General features: G+C 39.0%; 1 protein-coding gene across 1 annotated transcript in view; it reads left to right on the forward strand.

Moving 5' to 3' along the window:
* Nucleotides 1-20,243, forward strand: part of AKAP8 (A-kinase anchoring protein 8) — a 45,198-nt gene extending 24,955 nt beyond the window's left edge. The window contains 6 exon segments of the mRNA XM_043990422.1: nt 2,058-2,145; nt 15,496-15,637; nt 16,115-16,208; nt 16,659-16,789; nt 17,914-18,009; nt 19,505-20,243. Coding sequence (XP_043846357.1) covers nt 2,058-2,145; nt 15,496-15,637; nt 16,115-16,208; nt 16,659-16,789; nt 17,914-18,009; nt 19,505-19,912 — 959 coding nt within the window. The 3' untranslated portion in view covers nt 19,913-20,243.
* Nucleotides 20,244-22,601: the final 2,358 nt, after the last annotated feature.

A 22,601-nucleotide genomic window follows, 5' to 3' on the forward strand; every position in this document is an offset into this window, starting at 1 on the left:
CTACTAGAAACAGTTTCATTTGTTCCAACAATTGATATCGGAGCAAGTTTCTCATAGGGCGGTAGAAAAAGAGAGCCTACCTCAGCTTGTCTGAAATGATTTTTCTTAGGAGTGACAGGGGAAATCACAGAAATCAGAGAGAGAAGAGGTTCAATCTATCCCATCCAGTCTGTTTTCCCCCTTGGCCAATGCAGGTTCCCTGAACTATTTTTTTTTTTTTCCTGAGCTTCATTCAGTCTGTTATTTCCTTGGTTGCTGATTTGAATTTGATTTCCATTTTTACTGCCTTTGGTGCAATGTGTTGAGCTACAGTATAGGGGTCTCTATCCCTTTCCTTTGTGTTTAGTGGCTGTGGCGGGAAATACCTGCCCAAGCAAGGGCTTTGGGGAGGGCAAGTGGACTTGGATCAAGTCCTTTCCATCTGTCCCATTGACTTCTCCCACGTTTTCCTCCTGGGAGCCAAGGAGGGCCTAGCCTTGGGGTCACAAGAGACTACTAACTGGCTGGTAGTTTTCATCAGCCCCACTGTGGGGAAGTGGCACTGAAGAGATTTCAACTTAAACTGTAAGACCACACTAAGCAGTGGACCCTTCAGAGGGGAATAGAAAACTGGAGCTTGGAGCTGGTGGAGGTCTTTCCAAACACCCCTTTCTTTCTACTTTCTCTCTAGGCCCTCTCTATATGAACACACCTTGGAAGACCAAAGGTTGATTCCTTCTTGACCCTCCACTCATATGAACCTGTTTCTGTGCAGGATCCTCCCTTAAGACTTTCCTTCTCTTATATTTTCAGGGCTTAGCTGACCCTTCTGAGATTCTTCCATCCATGTTTATTGAAGAGGTTATGTCTATAGCATGGGACCATACAGAGCACTAAACAGCTCTTGCAGTGGGGTCTATGCTAAAGCGAAGGTGAAATGTTTATTGCGCACAGGTCCTGGTACCCGGAATGACTTTGCTATTTAACAGCAGTAATAGTTTCAGGCAGTGACCTCTTGCCAAAAATCCCACGCCCTTTTGAGAGGCTTCTGAGCAGCGCACGCCGGTCGCCATCTTCGTGGGACAGTCTCGTGACTGGCATCAGGGGTAGGGGTTACAGTTCAGATGCTTATTGATCCTTTTTCCAGTCTCCTGTCCCTTTCCCTAGCCCTCTTTGTGAGATCCTGGTCTTCAGGGTCTTCCCTTATCCCTGTCACTAGCTTATGTGAGCTAAGCTCCTTGACTCCCCAATGCTGGGGCATTGGGCTATACCTTTCTTAGAGGGGGCTTCCTGCACTGGCCCCAGGGGATGGACTGGAGCACCTGTTGGTCTTTTCCATCTCTCATTTCTAGGATTGCTCTTCCCTACCCCCTGACACGTCTGACCCTGGATAAGTTATAGATGCATAACTTCCGTGAATGGAGGAAGACACTTGTTGGGCCAGCAAATATTGCCCAAGCTGCTATAGTTCAGGCTGAGATCAATTAGAAGAATAGATGAGGCCTGACTGGGGGTGGGGGAGATGGTGCATAAAACAGGTAACCTCCTTGAGGCTTTGAAGCAACTCTCTTCTTATCTCCAAGGAAATTTGGCTTTCTTTTAATTGTTTTTTAAAGGAAATACAGTTTATAGATTTTAGGTCTGGAAAACTGAAATATTGTTAGATTTGAAAAGCAAGAGAAGCAAGAGAAGTTAGCATAGGGAAAGAGGAAATGAAGGGAGAAAGAGAAATGAACAAGGTTTTGGAGGCATGTTGTTAATAGCTGGAAGACACCACATGTTTGGGGAGGGTTCCGGAGAGAAGCCTAGGCAGGCCCTAATGTTGTAGCATCTTTATGATTTAGTTTCCCTTGGGAAACACCGCATTTCTCATCAGAATCCCAGAGGAGACCAAGCCTTGAAAGTTCCGTGGTACCAAAGTTCTTAACCCTGCTATTAGAGAAGGAGAATCTGTCTTTCCAAACCGTTAAACAAATCAGGGAATAAGTGACAGAATTTCTTTACATAACAAGGTCTTCAATGCTTAGTTTGTCTTTATTTCTATTCAGATTGACTTGAAATGTGTTTCTCTGTTGCAGGGGATAAGGGTGATGAAGATGATGAAGTAAAAAAGAAGAGAGAGAAACAGCGAAGAAGGGACAGAATGCGGGACCGAACAGCAGACAGGTATGAGAGAGGAAATGAATTGAGGACTAGACAATTGCTAGTAATCCTGGAGTAGTAATTTGTGTTTGCCTTTTGAGATGTGGAAAAGTAAAGATTGAATTTAGGAATAAAAATAGGAATTGAATCTGAGTGGATCTATTAGAACAGAGTAGACTTTAGAATTCTGAATTTAATATCTTATAGTGTTTGGGGGGTTTTTTTTGGTGAGGCAGTTGGGGTTAAGTGACTTGCCCAGGATCACACATCTAGTAAGTGTTAAGTGTCTGAGGTCGGATTTGAACTCAGGTCCTCCTGAATCCAGGGCCTGTGCTCTATCCACTGTACTACCTAGCTGCCCCGAATTTAATATCTTAATTTCTTTAGTGAGAGAGATGTCAAGTAATTATTCTAAGAATCAAGATGAAAATTTACTGAGCTATACAGGAGCAAAAGCTAAGTTAGGTTGAGAAATGTAGTTTTTAAGACATTCTTGTGTGGATTAATCCTTGTTAAGAAATAGAATCGCTGTTTTTAAAAATGTTTATATTTATTTTTATATAACCTATATTTCCCAGCATAAACTTTTCCCTTCCCTAGAACTATTCATGTAAAATGAAGAAGAAAAAAAAGAGAGAAAGTATCTAAATTCTTTTTTTTTATGGTGCTCAATTTTCTCAGTTCCATTTGGAAAATTGGGAGAAGCTCATGTATTCCTTCAGTAGCCACACTACCCAAATGTTTTTCTCTCACCTGTTTTACCATTAGTCTTCTGGAATTGACTTGGCTTCCTTTGCATTGATCAAAATTGTTAAGGTCTTTTAAAGTTGTTTGTCTTTACTATGGTTATTGTATAAATTGTTCTCCTGGTTCTGTTCACTTTTGTCCTTCATAAAAGTCTTCCCAGGTTGTTTTGAAACCGTCCCCTTTATCATTTCTTACACCACAATTCCATCACATTCCCACAACATAACTTGTTCAGCCATTCACCAATGAACGGGGCCCCTGGATTTCCAATTCTTTGCTACCACAGAGCTACTATAAATATTTTTGTACATTTGGGTCCTTTTCCTCTTTCTTTGTTATCTTTGAACTCCTTTCGGGCTCTTACTTGGTTGGAGTATAATTAAGAGAGGATTCCCATGATCATTTTGAGCACTACAAAGCCTTTCCTGACCCTGAAGTATCTGGTGAGCTAGTCTAATCATTCTGGAAAGCAACTTTAGAAGCATGAAGCTTCCTTTTTATTTGCAAAAATCCCCAATGAACACCAAGTGAAACAATTTGAGGTTCTAAGCTTCTGTTATGGTAACTATATTGGGATATAGCCTCTCCAGATCAATGCTGAGAACATTCTAGTCTCAGCACAATATCCAAGTAAAGGTAATCCTGCAAAGAAGAATCCATTCCACTCTGAGTAAATTTCTACAGACATAAACATCTAACCATTGCCCCATGGCAAGAAAGCTAAGGAGCTATCTATGAAGCTGCTGAATGTGGATCATAGCATAGATCATCTAGCCCAACTCCTTTCTTTTACAGATGAGGAAACTGAGTTCCAGGGAAGTTAAGAGACTTGCTCAAGGTCACACAGGTACTAAGTAATAGAACTTGAAATTAAACCTAGTCCCTTTGACTCCAAATCTAATTCTCTTGCTTTCCCACCATGCTGCTTTCCATATATTTGTCATTATTTTCTTGGATGCTTATTGTTTTCTTTACTCAGCTTCCTTTCATTTCAGCTAGCATTTATTGAAATCCTGCTTTTTGTAAATTAATATGATCTGGATGACGATGTAGCATTTGACTTAAAGGAACATGGAGTTTCTGAGAGGTAGATATGAAATCTAATATCTTTCAGGCATGTGAGAAGGACAAATGTGAACCAGTAAGGAAAAGGATAGAAGCAATGAGTATAATCAGTTTTTATTCAGAGATATTTATGGAAAGGATCAGTCAGTATGTTCCTTTACTGTACGTACTCCATTGGTCACTGGAGATACAAAGAAAAAACTCAGTCCCTGCCCTCAAGAAGATTACATTCTGGGGCAGCCAGGTGGCGCAGTGGATAGAGCACTGACCCTGGAGTCAGGAGTACCTGAGTTCAAATCTGGCCTCAGGACATTAACACTTACTAGCTGTGTGACCCTAGGCCAAGTCCTCTTAACCCCAATTGTGTGTGTGGGGGGGCGGAGGATTACATTCTTTGGAGGAAGCAGCATGTGTAACATGTACACACATAAATGTATATACAATATACATGTTCAATCAGTTACCAAATGTAAGGGCAGAAAGCACAGATTACATTTCTAGGGTTTAGGTCAGAGGAATGTTCATTCAGAAATAGGTTACTACAGAGAATGAAATGATGCAATCCTCTATCCACCCATCACCCACCCCCAACAGAACATTTAGCAAGATTTTATACTCTAAGAACAACATCTTGCATTTGTTGATGGCCAGTCTTACAAATAGAGCAAAGAACTTATTTCATGCTGGTGGTTGACTTTGCACATAGAACAGGGTGAATTGTTTTTCTCTGATATGGATAGAATATTTCCCACATACCAAGAATTAGATGGTGAAACCTGTTTTGTGGTGAAATCACTTATGTCTAGAAAGGGAAATAAAAGGTCTTTCTCTCTGGGACTCCACGCAACCAAGAAAGATTTATTAAGCCCTTACTTTGTGCCAGAGTACTCTGCTAAGCAATGGATCTACAAAGAAAGGCAAAAAGTCACCAGCATCACTTCTTTTTTTTTTTTTTTTTTGCAGGGCAATTGGGGTTAAGTGACTTGCCCAGGGCCATACAGCTAGTTAAGTGGTCAAGTGTCTGAGGTCAGATTTGAACTCAGGTACTCCTGAATCCAGGGCTGGTGCCTTATCCACTGCGCCACCTAGCTGCCCCACCAGCATCACTTTTTTTTTTTTTCAGGGCAGTGAGGGTTAAGTGACTTGCTCAGGGTCACACAGCTAGTAAGTGTCAAGTGTCTGAGGCCGGATTTGAACTCAGGTACTCCTGAATCCAGGGCCGATGCTTTGCCACTGCACCATCTAGCTGCCCCCCCCCCCCCCCAGCATCACTTCTAATGTGTTGTTGTTTGTCCCTCATACTTTTTTTTAATTTAATTTTTTTGTGGGGCAATGATGGTTAAGTGCCTTGCCCAAGGTCACACAGCTAGTAAGTGTCTGAGGTCAGATTTGAGCTCCTGTCCTCCCCCCAACTTCAGAATCAGTGTTCTATCCACTGTACCACCTAGCTGCCCCTGTTTGTCCCTCATTCTTGAAGAGGACTGTGACATCAGGGTAATGGCATGACTTGCAGTGAATTGAGTTTAAGTGAGACAGGACTGTGCAGTCACCAACCTCACTTTCTCCTCCAGAGCCAGTGGTAAGATACAGATCAGGATGACTGGAAATGGCCCCAGATGTTTAAAGCAATTGGGGTTAAGTGACTTGCCCAGGGTCACACAGCTTGTAACTGTCTGAGGTCAGATTTGAACTCCTGTCCTCCCAACTTCAGAACCAGTGCTCTATCCACTGTGCCACCTAGCTGCCCACATTTTAATGGAGAAGTTAACACATAGAAAATTAATACAGAAAAGATGAATGTAATTGAAAGAAGAACAGGGGGACCAAGAAAGCCCTCTTCTAAATTTGAACTGAGATTTTAAGGAAGTCAGAAACTAACTGGCAGAAGTAAGGGCATTCCAAGCATGAGGAATAGCCATTGCACAGGTACAGAGTCAGACCATGGAATGACATGTTAGAGGAACTTCAAGTAGGAGAGGGTTCAGGGGACAAAAATTATATAAGAACACTGGAAAAGGAGGAAGGGACTATGTTATGAAGAGTTTTAAATACCAAACAGAAGGGTCTCTCTGTCTCTGTCTCTCTCTCCTCTCTGTCTCTCTCCTTTGAAGGTAATAGGTAGTCTCTGGAGTTTATTAAGAAAGTGAGGGATGAACTAGTGGGGAGGCAGAGCTAAGATGATGTGTTTTTTTAAAAGCTGGGGATTCACCTGCGCTCTCAAGATTTCCCTATAAATAACTTAAAAATAACACCCCAAAATGAATTCTGGAGTGGCAGAATCAACAAAAGGTCAGGGTTAAAATAATTTTCCAGCTCAAGACAGTTTAGAAAGTTGTCAGAAAAGGTCTCACTGGCTTGAGACAAACACTGCCAGTACAGGCCAGCAGCAAGATTTAGGTGTATGTGCATTGGAGGTGGCAGCTTCTGGAGTTCTTAGACAACAGAAAGTGATCAGAGGGGTCAGACAAATGATCAAAAGGATATCACAGGGGACCCTTTGCTGGAATTAGGTGTAGGACTCTGTTGAAGTTCCACTTTGCAGCCACAGGGAGAAGAGGAGCACTAGCATGCTTGTCTTCCCAGAGAAGCTGGGACTTGTCACATTTCCATGGTGGAAGAGTCCTTATGGTCACTTATAGACCAAGGACAGGCCAGGAGAATAATGTCCAAACCTCTCTTTAAATCACACCACCTTAAAAGGAGTGGAATTGTACACACACACAGCCCCCTAATAGCTTCACAAAAACCTGAACCTTGGGATAGTGTCCCAGGAGCAGAGCCCAACTTGAATATGAAGGTAGAAGTCAAGAAATAGGCTGGAAAAATGAGCAAAGAACAAAAATAACCTGACTGTAGAAAGTTACTGTGGTGATGGAGAAGATCAAGACACAAATCTTTAAAAAAGACAAATCAAAGCAGCTACATTCAATGCCTCAAAAAAAAAAAAATGAACTGGTCTCAGGCCATGGAAGAGCTCAAAAAAGATTTTAAATATCAACTAAGAGAGGTACAGTTAAAAATAGGAAAATAAATGAGAGAGATGCAAGAAAATCATTAAAAGAGTCAACAGCTTGATTAATAGGCACACAAATCTACTGAAGAGAACTCCTTAAAAAGAAAAAATTATTAAATGGGAAAAAGGACAAAAGCTCACTGAAGAATAATTCCTACAAAATTAGAATTCAGCAAGTGGAAGCCAATGACTCCATGAGACATGTACAAACAATAAAACAAAAATCAAAAGAATGAAGAAATAGAAGAAAATGTGAAATATCTCTTCGAAAAAATGACCGACCTAACAAATAGATTAAGGAGAGATAATCTAAGAATTTTTGGACTGTCTGAAAGCCATGATAAAAAAAAAGCCTAGACATATTTAAAGAAATTACCAAATTAAACTGCTCTGTTATCCTAAAATCAAAGGGTAAAATAGATATTGAAAGAATCCACTTATCACCTCCTGAAAGAGAACCCAAAATGAAAACAGCCCCCCCCAAAAAAAATTCACCTATATGGAACCAGAGTGAGGATAACACAAGATTTAGCAGCTTCTACCTAAAGGGTTGAAGGGCTAGGAATGTGATATTCTGAAGAGCAAAGGAGCTAGGATTACAACAGACAGATAGCAAAGTGAATTTAAAACCAGCATCTGACACTGAGTTGTTTACAAGAAACATACTTGAAGCAGAGAAAGAGACATGGTAAGAGGCTAGAACAGAATCTATTGTTTCAGCTGAAGTTAAACAAAAAAGGCAGGGGTAACAATCATGATCTCAGACCAAAAAAGCAAAAATAGATCCAGTTAAAAGAGATAAACTAGAAGCCTTCCCAACAAATCAGGTGAAGCAAGGATGTCTGTTATCACAACTATTATTCAATATCATACAAAAAATGTTAGCCAAGAAGCTGAAGGAATTAGACTAGGCAATGAAGAAGCAAAGCTATCACTGTTTCCAGGTGATAGGATGGTATGCTTAAAGAATCCTAGAAAATTAACAAAAAACTAGTTGAAATAATTAACAAATCCACATAAATCATCAGCTTTTCTGTATATTACCAACAAAACCCAGCAGTAAGAGATTTCATTTAAAATAACTAAACATGAAATATGTGGGAGTAAACCTGCCAAGACAAACCTAGGAACAACATCAGTTATAAAATACTTCGCACAAAAAGCAATATCTAAACAACTGGACAAATATTGTTTGTGGTTAGGCCAAGCCAATATAATTAAAATGACAATTCTACTTAAGTTAATTTACTTATTCAGTGCCATACCAAACTACCAAAGTATTTTATAGAGCTAGATGTAGTAATATAATTCATTTAGGAGAATAAAAGGTCAAGAATCTCAAGGGAATTGGTGGGGGAAAAAAAAAAAAAAAAGAAGGTGGTCTACCAGTGCCAGATCTCAAACTGTATTATAAAGGGGTAATCATTAGAACAATATGGTAATGGCTACTAGATAGAGTGATGGATCAGTGGAATAAATACACAATAATAAATAACCATAGTAGTCTAGTGTTTGATAAACACAAAGATCCAAGCTTCTCGTACATTAACTCAAAAACTACTGGGAAAACTGGAAAGCAGTTTAGCAGAAACTAGGGTATAGCCCAACATCTTACACTGAATACCAAGATAAGTTCAGGATGGGTATAAGATATTTAGACATAAAGGGTGATAAGATCAGCAAATTAGGGAAGCATGAAATGCCCCAGTTGATAAATGGTCAAAGTTTTCAGATGAAATAAAAACCACATAGTCATATAAAAATCTTCCAAATCACTTGATTAGAGAAATGCTCATTTAAACAACTCTGAGATACCATCCCATACCTATCAGATTAGCTAATATGACAGATGTTGGAGGAGATGTGGAAAAATTGTTGTGAACTGGGCCAACCATTTTAGAGAGCAATTTGAGATTATGCACAAAGGACTGTAAAACTACATAGCCTTTGACCCAGAAAATACCACTTTTAGGTCTGTATCCCAAAGAGATCAGAGGAAAAGGAAAATGGTCAGTTTGTACAAAAAAATGTTTGTAGCACCATTTTTTCTAGTGGCAAAGAATTGGAAATTGAGGGAATGCCCATCATTTTGGGAAAATGGTATATGATTATGATGGAATACTGTTGTGCTATAATGTGTATATCTGGGGGCAGCTAAGCGGCGCAGTAAATAAAGCACTGGCCTTGGATTCAGGAGGACCTGAGTTCAAATATGGCCTCACACACTTGACACTTACTAGCTGTGTGACCCTGGGCAGGTCACTTAACCATCATTGCCCTGCAAAAAAACCAACAATAAATGTTTATATCTCTGTATTCTTTTACTATGTAACTAAGGTGGAAATGCTTCACATGACTGCACATGTATAATCGATAATCTATAATTACTTGCCATCTCAGCGAGGGGTTAAGGGGAAGGAGGGAAAGAATCTGGAACTCAAAATTTTAAAAAATGAAAGTTAAACATTGTTTTTACATGTAATTTGGAAAAAATATAAAAACTTAACATTAAAAAATGTTTTAAGCTGATAAGGTCACATCTACACATTGGAAAAATCACTTTGGAAGCTAGGTGGAGGGTAAATGGAATGAGGAGAGATTTGAGGCAGGGAGACTAATTAATTAGGTTATTGCAAATAGTCCATTTGAGAGATGGTGAGGCCTAAAGGTTGTACCTGTATGAGTGGAGAGAAAAAGAATGTATGTTTGTGATGGTGTGAAGATAGAAACAAGATTTTACAGTGGATCAAATATGGAGTGAGTGTGAATAAACAGTGGAAGATGATGCTGAGGTTGCGATTATAGTTGTTTTCCTTTGAGATTCTTCATATTTTATTCTATGCATTTAAAAGTTTTCTTAGAAAAAAAGAGTCTATTGGCTTTACCAGACTGCCAAAGTAACCCATCAAACAAAAAAAAAAGTTGAACTCTTAATATAGAGGGAAAAAAGAAAGAGATACAGTATGTGCTTAAAAAGATACCCTTGATTAGTGGGCATCATCTGAATGAGAATCCAACAAAGGAGACTGAGAAGGATCTGATTGATGAAAATCAGGACAGTAATGTGATCAAAACCTGTAGTGGAGAAACTATCCAGAAGGAAGCAATAAGTGTCAAGTGCAGAGAAGCCAAGGAGGATCAGGATTGAGATAAAGCCAGTAGATATAGCATTTAAGAGATGATTAGTGACAGGGCAGTTTCAGTTAAACAATGAGGTCAGCAACACAACTTTCAAGGGTTTAGACTCTGGTGAGGAGAGTTACAGACTTCTTTCTTCAGGCAGTTTAGCCATAAAAGGGATGAGGATTATAGGAGAGCCATTAGGGATGGGTTGATCAAACAAAGATTTTTTTTGAAGATGGGAAAAACATAGGCATGTTTGTAAATAACAGGAAATAGTCACAGATAAGAGTAATTTGGGATGGTACTGGGGACAGTTTCTTGGAAAATTGAAGATTATAGGAATCAAGGGCACATATACAACTTTTTGCCTTGGCAAGGAGAAGAACCACCTCTTCATCTGAGACCAGAGTGAAGAAAGAGATAGTGGAGAAATATCTGAAGTGAATGAGAGGAGGAGCAGCTTTGGGCAAGTGGTCCCAGTTTTTTCTGAGACATATGAGATAAAGTTCTTAGCTTAAAGATTTATTGAGGGGGCAGCTAGGTGGCGCAGTGGAGCACCGGCCCTGGAGTCAGGAGGACCTAAGTTCAAATCTGGCCTCAGACCCTTGATACTTACTAGCTGTGTGACCCTGGGCAAGTCACTTAACCCCAATTGCCTCACTTTAAAAAAAAAAAAGATTTATTGGGAGTAGATACTGTGGGATACTTGAGAGAGACTTGACGAGAGACTAGAAGCTCTAGAACAATTGCTGCAGAAAGTGAGATAGAAAATCATATGATTAGATGATTAGAATGTTTTACTTGCAGAAATGAGGGCCTACTTAAAATAACAAAGTTTTAGTGGGTTCAGTCAATAGTTTCTTTTAACTCTTCAGCAGTATGCAAATAGGAGCAAAAGAGGCAGATGGTAGAAACAATCCAGAGTTGGTTTGCAAGGCATTTGAAGATGGAGGACAGGATAAAGTTGAGTTGCTTGACCAAGGGGTCAAGATAGGGAACAGAAGAGAGTGATCATTGTTGTTCTGGGAAATTACCGTGTGGTTCAAGAAATGGAGGTTGTGATGAACATGTGAACAGGGTTAAGGATTGTAAGCAATAGGGAAACATGAAGTAATAGAGATAAGGGAATTTCAATGTTCATGAGCATCATAGAAATGGAACATTTGTGGGCAATAATAAGCTCAAAGGTGTAATCATTCTATCTGGAGTGGAATAATAGATTATGGTAATGGAGTACATTGAACTGAGACATCAGGATTTTTGAGGTGCTATCAATTTGTATGTTAAATTTCCCTAAGTATAAGGCAGGAAGATGAGGAAGAGAAAGACTGCAAACCAGAAACCAAAATCATCAAATAACAGGAGAGTGTTCTGAGGGCTATTATGAACGACCCCAAGATTCTGAATTGGATGATAAATTTGGATAGTGTTAACTTCAAGGGATGAGAAGTTGCTTACTGTGAAGGTAGTTATGCTGGGGGAGTGGACAAAAATGGCAGTAGTAAAAAGGGAGTAGCTCTCAAACCAGTGTGACTGATTTGGGGGAGGGAGGTATGAAAGAAAAGAAATGAAAGGGCAAGTAGGGAAATGGCACCTCCTTAACATCTTTCATAGCTATCCCCTTCCTACCTACCCTAGTTTAGACCCACAGCATTTCTCATTTGGCCTATTGCAAAAGCCTCTCTCCTTGCCTTCAGTCTCTCCCCTCTGAAAGTCATCTTCTTTGTAGCTGCCCATATTTGCTTTTGCTTTTGTTTAATAACAAGATTATAATTCCTATTTCTCTGGATTCATTTGATTCATAGGAAATTTTTTCTCGGGCCTTAATTTTTTTTTGTCTTGGTTTTTTAAAGCAAGTTTTTTTTCTAAGCAACAGATTTTGGGATTTAGTTTTATTATTCAATCTGTCACTCTTTCATTTTCTTGGATTGTTTAATCCATTCACACTTAAAATTATGAGTTAGGTCTATATTTTCCTCCATTTGTCTCAAAAAGGTTTTTTTTCCTAAATTAGGATTTTTCCCCTTTGTATAAACACAGTACTATGTCTTTTCAGTTATTTTAATTCCATTCTATTTTAAGTTAGTTTTAAATTTTAATTTTCTGTGCCTTTTACTAAAAAGGATTTCTTTCCCTCATTCTGTTTATTATTTCTTTCCTCTTTCTGTCTAGACTTTTATTCTTTGATTCATGGCCTTTATTTATATTTAATCCTTCTTTAGTTTCTGTATTCATACTGGAATTAGAGCTCCTAAGGTAGCTATTTTGGGTTCCTTCTCAACAGGATCCTTATTATTGCCTTCTAGATCTCATCCCCTATCTCCTTTTTTTTTTGGTGCTTCACTCTAAGAAATAACTGTCATTCTTCAATGCTACCACCTCCCATCACTGAAACAAAATTTCTGCACTTCTTTCTCCCTCTTTCTATCCCTCCCTTTGCCTCTTCGCCCATTCTTCTTTAGACTGTCTTCTTCCTGAAAGACTATAGGAGTTATGTTTTCCTCATTTTTAGCCTTTGGGTACACAACAGATTCCCCTTTATCTTCTTCCTCCCCTTGCCCTTTTTTGTGCCCTCCCATTCTGTAGTTTAGTCACACAAACCAAAAAAATCATTGATTCATTTGCAGGTGGGATCTTGTGAGATTTAGTTCATAATGTCTCAGGCCTCTTTTGCCACCATCACTTCTATTGGATTTCAGCTTTCATTCTTGTGTGCATTTTGAAAAAAAGTCTAATCTTATGTTGTTGTTGGTTGCTATATTTGTTTACCCATGTATATCTGTGTTTGAGAAGAAAATTATTTCTTCAGATTTGGTTTTCTGTCTAGGAATGTTTTGAATGCCTCTTTACATTCCTCTTTTTTAAATTAATGGTTGGATTCACACTTGCAGTATAGATGATCTTGGTTTGCATCTTGAGCTCCTTTGAGCTTTGGAATATGCTTCATTCCCTCGTTTCTGGTGGATGCACAGTAGTCTTACGTTATTTGAATTTCATTTCTTTTGTATTTGAAGGTCACTTGTTGAATTTGTTGTTAACAGAATTGCTAAATTTAACTATTACATGTCTTGGGGTTTGCAGCATAGGGATTTTTTTCCCCCTTGGAGACAATGTGTGGATTCTTTCAATTGGCACTTCATTTTCTTTGTTCAGAAGTTTCTCTGGGGACTGGACCTTAAAGCTGTCTCAGCCTCCCCAGGCCTCTGCCCAGTATGATTACTGGGGTAACAGAACTGGGCCCAGCTAGGTGTTGGGCTCATTTCCCTCAGGTTTAGGGGAGCACCACACAACTAATCACACATGTGTCCTACCCTAGTGTTTTCAGTTATAATTAAACCATGTTGTTGCACAAGAACACTGCCATGTTTCTCTCCAGGCCTGAACAGGCATCTGCCCTTTCTTGCAAACCCTCAGGTTGACATGTGCAGCCCTGCTGCCAGAAGCATGGTGGGTTGTGGGAAGGGGGTATTAACTGAGCGCAGTAGAGGCTAACAAATAGGGTTTTTCGCTATTAGTTCATTGAACTGTTATTTCATTTGATTTCTTGGTGTCCGAGTCTTGGGAGACCTGAATTTGCTTTATCTCATGCACACAATTCCTATTTTTGAGAGAATTTAGAGATAGTGAGGATTGGAGAAAATGTCTAGTCTTCCATCTTGTTGGTCCTGTGATCTGAAAGTCTTCATTTGTATTTATTTTCTGAACACTCTTGTATGTATATGGTACTTTCTCCAATATAACAAAAGTTTTTTTAAGGTTATTGGCGGCTATTTCCTTTTAGTCTTTTATATCTCAAGTACCTAGTATAATGCTCAACACATACCAGGTACTTAATAGTGCTTGATTGACACATACAAAATATATACTGTAACGATTGGAATGATGCCACCTGCTGGAGACTTACTGTAGAAAAGCTCCGCCATGAGGTGAACATCTCTGAGGGCAAGACCACGCGTCTTGTCTTTGGTGTCAGGAAGTGACGTTTGCTGGTGGGAGGAAGAAGGGGGAGGCTAGCGCTCTGACTCACTTTTTTTCCTTTGGACTCTGGCAGAGAGTGGAGCTAGGAATGCTCTCTCCCTTTAATAGATAGATGAATGTAGGCCTTTCTCTCTCTTTACCAAATTCTTATTCTCCTTAATAAATGCTTAAAAGCCTAACTCTTGCTAAAGCTTATAATTTATTGGTGACCACTCATTAGATATTTTAGACAGACTAGCTAGAATTTTAGCCTTAACAATACTTAAAATAACATGTAACCACTGTGGAAAAGGATGGCCAGGGACACATTGTGTTCTGGTGAGTGGAGGGGAAATCCATGTTTTCTTTAGTGCCAGAAGATGAAAGCAGCACAAGAAAAATATGTCTGGGGGCAGCTAGGTGGCGCAGTAGATAGAGCACCGGCCCTGGAGTCAGGAGGACCCGAGTTCAAATCTGGCCTCAGACACTTAACACTTACCAGCTGTGTGACCCTGGGCAAGTCACTTAACCTCAATTGCCTCACTAAAAAAAAAAGACAATGGGGGTTAAGTTGCTGATGAAGAGTGTTTGTGTGTGTTTTTGTGGAGCAATGAGGTTTAAGTGGTTTGCCCAGGGTTACACAGCTAGTAAGTGTCAAGTGTCTGAGGCTGGCTGGATTTGAATTCAGGTCCTCTTGAATCCAGGGCCTGTGCTTTATTTATTGACTGCACCACCTAACTGCCCCCTGAAGAGTGTTTTTTACCTATTAAGTAGGGAAACTAAGGTCTTAATTTTCTCAATAAGTAATAATCTCTTTGTTTTGTGAAGAGTAGAGAAAATCAGGTGGTGTATGGGGACTGAATTAGAAGTTTGGAACAGTTGGAATAAGTGTGATAGGGAAGAATAAAAGAATCCTTGTCCATCTCAGTTGAAAAATTACTTGAACTTGTGATGGGTCTATTAAAATTGTGATTATTTTCTCCACTAGTTTTCGATAGCACCAGAGTTGGAATGAGCAACTTGCTTATGCCAAGAGATGAATTGTCAAAAAGCTTTAATAATGTTCATAATATATATACTCAATGTTTTTTATCCCATTTGTTACAAGTGGAAGTGTCAGTCCATCAACAAAGATAGGGATTAGGAGTCAGTTTCCTCTTCCACCTTACTCAGGTTATTGTGTCGTTTATACATCCAAATTGAGGAAATTATTAGATTCAAGGGATATGTCTAAGTTAAATGCTATTGGGGTACAGGGGTAGGAAAATAAATAAAACACTGTTTATAGTGTCAAACATCTTCATTTGCTATGTAAAAGTGTGCTTGCATTATGTGTTAGTTTATCCCCCTGAAAACTACTGCAGGATCTTCATAGGTTCTTCAGATCGTCTCAGAGTAGTGCCCAGTATAGGAAGAAAACTCAGTTGTTGGTTCACTACTATGCTTAATATTTCTTTGTTCCCTTTTAGGATTCAATTTGCCTGTTCCATATGCAAGTTTCGTAGTTTTAAAGATGAAGAAATCCATAAGCACCTACAGAGCAAGTTCCATAAAGACACACTGCGCTTCATTGGTACTAAGCTACCTGACAAGACAGTGGCGTTCTTACAGGTACGGTGTAACATAGGGTAGGCGGTCTTCTGACAATGTTGATACATAAAGTTACTCTAATATTTGTCTCCATTTTGTGACTACCAGAGTGAGGCAAAGAGAAGAGATTAATTGGTTTCCTGAATCTCAGCTCTTTTCCAAGTACCCTAAATGATCTCAAGGAACAAAACCTGCCTGTCTTTGATACTGCCGTGGAGACGGTTTTTTAGGGAACCATCAATGTACATTTAATGCAAATATTTAAGCCAGGGTTTCAACCTGCTGCTTTTTTGTTTTTAATATTCTGATAACTGTATTTCAATATAATTGGTTTTCTTTTAAAAAATTATTTTATTAATTTACAAATGTGATTATGAGAAAGGGTTGATAGGCATCACCAGGCTGCTAGACATAGAAAAGGTGAAAAGCCCTTTACTGAAGCTGCTTTTACATATAAATTGCCCTTTTCCCCTTTATGTTGTCCTTCAACCTTTCTAGGAATACATTGTGAACAGGAATAAGAAAATAGAGAAGCGTCGTCAGGAGCTGACTGAGAAGGAAAGTGTAAAGCAGAAACCAGACCCTTTCAAAGGTGCGTTGAGAGGCTTTAGTGAAAGAGGAGCTAGAAGATCCATATATGCATCATAGCACCTAGCATGCTCAGAAATTTTCTGTCCACCTCAACATAGATGGAGTGAAAATAGAAGGCTGAAAAGTGAGCCCCAAAGCTCTGATTATTTAAAGTTAGTATATTTAGCAGAAGACAAATAAACATAGAGACAACTAAGGAGAGAATTTGTTATTTTCCAAAGATTTTTTCAGAATTTATAATTATTCCTTTTGGCCAAAAGGAGAAACTAAGGGAGCACATTTTATTTCACACATGAAACAATATTAACTAACGTTCTTTAGTTATGTGACATCAAAGTGCTTAAAGAGAAAAATGGGTGGGAGGCGAAGAGGTTACAAATTTTATGTGGCCATAGAACGACTCCAATCACATAGGCAAATATTAAACATTTACCCGCATTTGGATCTACAGGAATTGGCCAGGAACACTTTTTTAAAAGGATTGAAGCTGCGCATTGTATGGCTTGTGACATGTTAATTCCTGCCCAGTACCATCTTCTTCAGCGGCACCTTTATTCTGCTGACCACAATCACAACCGCCGTGTAAGTGCTCCCTGCCCTATTCTGAAATCAACTATTACAGTTTAGAAGGTGGAAAATTGATGACAGTCATGATCCTTGTGGTATTCTCTCATTATCAAAACATCTTGTGGTCATTTTGAGGGATTGTATTGGAAGGGAGCTTTTATTTTCTAAGGTTAAAATTAACCCTGTCATTTGAGGTTAGACATTTTACAGAGGCTTGGTTGCAATTTCTATGAGATGGAGAATTTTCCTCCTGTAAAGTCAAGAGATTCCTTACAATCTTCTGGAAGTGTGTTATATTTAACCTGACTATAAGTAGCTAAGATATCATATTATATGCTCTTTGAAGGCAGGGAATATTTGGGGTTTGTCCTTGTCCTTACAGCACTCAGCATGGTATCTTGCAGAACTGACCTTGGATGGTACAAATTCTCATACACCAACCTCCATGTCTTGATGACTGCCTGAATCAATAAATATTCAGTTCTCTGGTTCTTTTAACATCTAAAAAGCTTCCCTCTCATTCCTCTTTCCTCACCTCCATTTAAAACAAAAAAAACCCTAACCATTGTTGGTTAAGCAACTTGCCTAATGATGTTAGATTTGTACCCAGATCTTCTGACTACAAGGCCAGTACTTTTATCACCATGCCCTTCTGAATCAAAGTAAAATGTTTTACTGCCTCCCTCTGTAGAAGAATGATTATTTTCTGTTTGTTTGTTTTAACATAATAGCTAACACTTATTTAGTGTTTACTCTGTGCCAGGAATTGTGCCAAGCGCTTTTGTTCACAACAACCCTGGGAGGCAATTGCTATTATTATCCCCATTTTACAGATGAGGAAACTGAGGCAGGCAGAGGTAGAGTGACTTGCTCTCATTGTCACATTTAAGTGTGTAAGGCTTGATTTTAACTCAGGTCTTCCTGACTCCTGACCCAATGGTATAGCCACTGTGCCATCTAGCTGCCTGTAGACAAGACTTGTAATGTCATTAGTATATTGATTTCCCAGTGAGAAGACTGCCTCTATCAATCCAGATCAGCACCTCTGGAACCTAAATCTTTTATAGTGGGCCTGTAATCTGGTTCCTTTCCCTCAGTGCAAATTTTCAAAAAGTAACCTATTTTGCCTTCCTCTGTAGCTTGCTGCTGAACAATTCAAGAAGACAAGCTTACATGTGGCTAAGAGTGTCTTGAACAACAGACATATAGTGAAAATGCTTGAAAAATACCTCAAGGTTTGTGGTTGGGGGCAGGGGAAGACATGTCAGTGGGTAAGCAGAACCTTTTGAAAAACAGGATTGTCCATTGTGTAGATGTACCTACGATGCAATATTTGGCAATTAGTGGATTTTCTAGAAAAGATGTGTGTGTCTGGGTTTTAGATGTGCACAAGTATAGTAACATTTGACTTCACCCAGCTTTAGGGAATTCTCTGAAAGGACTTAATTGTTTTTGTGTATGTCTATAGATTAAGATAATAATAAAAAATAATTTATAGTTATGCAGTGCTTTTAGGTGACAGCCTGTTTACTTAAGAACTGAGAATTTCTAGTACTATAAAGACTAACATAATGCTTTCATGGGTCTAGAAAGTATATCCATGAAAATGTGTTAGGCTCTATATTCCATCCCTAGTGATTTTTAAAGGTAATCCTTTTAAAAATTCTCAAACTAGATGGCTTATTTATCTCTTAGCTCCAAAGTATCCATACAGTTCTTCAGTTCGTTAAATTCCCATTATTTTTAGAATTCAGAAGATGCAGACTTTCAGAGAAGTTGCTTGTAGAAAGGAGAACAAAGAGCACATTTTGTCTTTGGAATGCCAATCTTGCTAGATAATATACACTGGAAAATTTAGATTAGAGCCTTTTAAGGAAATCCTGGATTAGCCTAGTTTTTACAGTATAAGAAATGAAGGCTTTTAAGAACATGTCACCTGATGGTCTTTGTCCTTTTTCAGTTATTAAAGTACGGACTCATTTCTTGTCAATAACTCTTACAGTCCTCCAAGTAAACAGAAGCATATGTGTGTAGACGCCTTAGGATGTGCAAAAATATTGTCTCAAGGTTCAGAATTGAGCCTTCAAGTAATCTAAATATATTTAGAAATAATTCTTTAAGTAGAAAGTTGAAGATTAATTTCATGTTTTAATCCTAAATGTGAAAGGAAACATGAGCAGATGATATAAATTCATCCATGAAACTATTAGGTATAGGTTCTTGTAATTTTTACTAAGATCACATATATTTTACATTGTTTTGTATAGTTACACCTCATAAAGAGATGGTTATGATTTTGAGGGTGGGGCAAGGAATTGATTTTTGTTTACAAAACTTGTATTGTGGAAGAATGTTTTTTCCCTAATTTAACTCAACTGCTTTAGCAGTATGATCTTGCTTATCTATGTTATTCTGTTTCATATGTTTTATAATCTTTTTTGGGTGGGGGAGGGACAGTGAGCGTTAAGTGACTTGCCCAGGGTCACACAGCTAGTGTCAAGTGTCTGAGGCTGGATTTGAACTCAGGTCTTCCTGAATCCAGGGCCAACAATTTATCCATTGCGCCACCTAGCTGCCTCATATGTTTTAGAAAGTAAAATCTCTTAAGTTTTTCTAACTAATTCCAAAAACGTAGGCCATATCACAATTATTTTGATGGTCTTAGATTTCTGGCTGTTCTTTGTTCTACTTTCTATGACACGTCACTGATGTTTTTATTCATTCACCAAGGGTGAAGATCCCTTCACAGATGAAATAGTGGATCCAGATGTTGAAGGAGATGAAGACAAAGAGGAAACTGCTGAAGAGGTCGTTACAGCAGTGTTAGCAGAGGTCATTGCTGCAGCCGTCAGGGCAGTTGATGGAGAAGAAGCCATACCACCACAAGAGAACAGTGAAGTAAGGACCGAAGGACAAAGCATTGTTGATACTGATGATGCTAGAAATGGTGATATTTCCATCCAGCCATTGGAAGAAGAAATAGTAAGCAAACCAACATGTGAGAATGGGAATACATGTATCGGAACCAGCAGTGACGACAGCCAGAGCAGAGAGCTAGACCCAGATGGGGATGGCATGGGATCTGTCAATGCTCTTGAAAAAGAAGCAGAATCAGAAGATGAGATTGTGGTAGAATAAGGTTGTTGGGTGGTTGTTTTTTTCTGTGAAGGTGATTTATTGGGCCTGACTATAGAATCCATGGATGTGTTTTCTTTGGATGCAACACTCAAGTACGTTGCTGGAAGACATTATGGGATTTCAGCGAAGGAACCCATCAGGGGCTGTTTCACTGGTGTATTCTGTAGATTTGCTTAGTAATGCTATGCTTTCTACATCCTTTTGTTTTAGGTTGAAGATTGCACAAAGTTGCACATTTCTTAAGAAATAATAAAACTATAGTTCTCCTTTTGACCTTCAATTGAAGAGCATCATTTGCAAATAAAACTTGATAGTTTCATCACTAAATATAGCCCCTGGATTGTTCATTTCTTTTTTGTTTTTTCAGTTCACCAAACATTTATTAAGTGCCTGCTATCTACACCCTGCTGTGCTAGGTTCTGGTGAAAAAGAAAAAAAAATGGTCCTTGCTCTGGGGCTGAGGAAGAGGGAATATAGTGTATACAGATAATTATGTGGTTTACAATTTGAAGTGGGTGACTGTTGACAGTGGAATTCTGGGATGACTCCATAGGGAAGAACACCTAAGTTTTGGGGGTTTTTTTAATAGAATTTTATTTTCCAAAATATATGTAAAAACAAAATTTTAACATCAATTTTTAAAAAACTTTGTGTTCCAACTTCTCTTCCCCCTTCCATTCCCACCCACAAGAACTCAAGCAATTCAAAATAAGTTATACATGAGTAGTGATGGAAAAATTCCCATATTAGCTAGTTGTGAGAGAAAACAGTCAAAAAAACCAAAACTTCAGATTAAGGAATTTTCAAAGAGGAAATGAAAAAAAATTTTTTTAATGTGTTTCCATCTGTTTTCAGATACTATCAGTTCTTTCTCTGCAGATGGGCTGCAATCTTCATAAGTCCCTCAGGGTTACACTGGATCATTGCCTTGCTGAAAAAAACCACATGCTTCCCAGCAGATCATCCCCCATTATTGCTGTTATTTTGTATACAATACATTTCACTCTGCTTCAGCTCATGTAGGTCTCTCCAGGTTTTCCCAATAGCATCCTATTCATCACAACCTCTATATAGTACCTTAGGCTTGACAGAGAATCTTCTTCACAAACCCAGCAAAGTAGGTACCATACATTTTGCCATTATAATCAATCATCATGACTATTTCCCTCCATCCCACTCCCTTCCCATAACATTTACTCTGTCTTCTTTTTACCTATTCCTCCTCAGAGGTGCCTTACTTCTGACTCTCCTCTCCCTTCCTCTGCACTCCCTTTTTTCACCCTTCCTTGTCCTCTTCCCCTCCTATTCTCCTGCAGGGTTAAATAGATTGCTCCTCCCAACTGGATATGAAAGCTATTCCCTCCATGAGCCCACTCCAATGAGATCAGGGTCCCTGAGCTAATTCTGTGTTCTAAATTGTTCTTCCTCCCTCCCTCCTCAACCCTCCCTATGAGATCAGGCAATTCAGTATGTCATACTGGTGCAGTAATGCAGAACATCTTCATCTTCCTTGAAAGTGTTTTGCTTTTTACTGCTCTCTCCCTCAATCTGCCCTTTCCTCCTTCCCTTCTCCCCCCGCCCCCCTTTTCTCCCTCTCCCCTCCCAGGGCAAAAGTATATTACTATACCTACTTGAGTATGTATGTTAGTCCTTCTTTGAGCCAATTCTGATGATATTAAGGTTCACTCATTCCCCAACTCCTCTCTGTTCTACTCTCTTCCATAAGCTTTCTTCTTGTTTCCTTCATGTGAACTACCTCTCCCCAGACCATCTCTCCCCTTCTCCCTCCCCCAGTTTATTCCTCCTACACCTCAACCTTATTTTAATGATGTCATCATGGCACAGTGGACAAAGCACCAGCCCCACCCTGTCTGCCCTACAAAGAACAAAACATAAATGCTTTACAGATATCCCTTCATATTCAGTTCAGCTCTGTCTTCTGTGAATTTCTTGTGAAGAATTTTTGTTTTGTTTTGTTTTGTTTTTTAGTGAGGCAACCAGGGCCAAGCAACTTGCCCAGGGTCACACAGCTATTAATTGTCAAGTGTCTGAGGTCACACGAACTCAGGTTCTCCTGAGTCCAGGGCTGGCGCTCCATCCATTACACCACCCAGCTGCCCCTGAATTTCTTATTGAGATAGTTCTTATGATTTCAAAGTATTATCTTCCCATGTAGGAATGTAAATAGTTTGATCTTTTAATATCCCTCATGAAGTCTTTTTCCTGTTTACATTTTTATGCTTCTCCAGGATCTTGTATTTGGAAGTCAAATTTTCTATTCAGTTCAGGTCTTTTCATCACAAATGCTTGAAAGACCACTTTCTCATTGAAATCCCATTTTTGCCTCTGAAAAATTATACTCAGTTTTGCTGGGCATGTGATTTTTGGCTGAAGTCCCAGTTCCTTTGCCCTCTGGAATATCATAATTCCATGCCCTTTGGTCCTTTAACGTAGAAGCTGCTAGATCTTGCTTTATCCTTATTGGAGCTCCACAGTATTTGAATTTCTTTTTTCTAGCTGCTTGCAGTATTTTCTCCTTGACCTGGGAGTTCTGAAATTTGGCTATAATATTCCTGGAGGTTTTCCTTTTGGGATCTCTTTCACAAGGTGATCGGTGGATTCTTTCAATTTCTATTTTAGCTTCTGCTTATCAGGGCAATTTTCCCTCACAATCTCTTGGAGGATGGTG

The sequence above is a fragment of the Dromiciops gliroides genome, chromosome 1 (assembly GCF_019393635.1).
Source record: "Dromiciops gliroides isolate mDroGli1 chromosome 1, mDroGli1.pri, whole genome shotgun sequence".
Classification (NCBI taxonomy): Eukaryota; Metazoa; Chordata; class Mammalia; order Microbiotheria; family Microbiotheriidae; genus Dromiciops; species Dromiciops gliroides.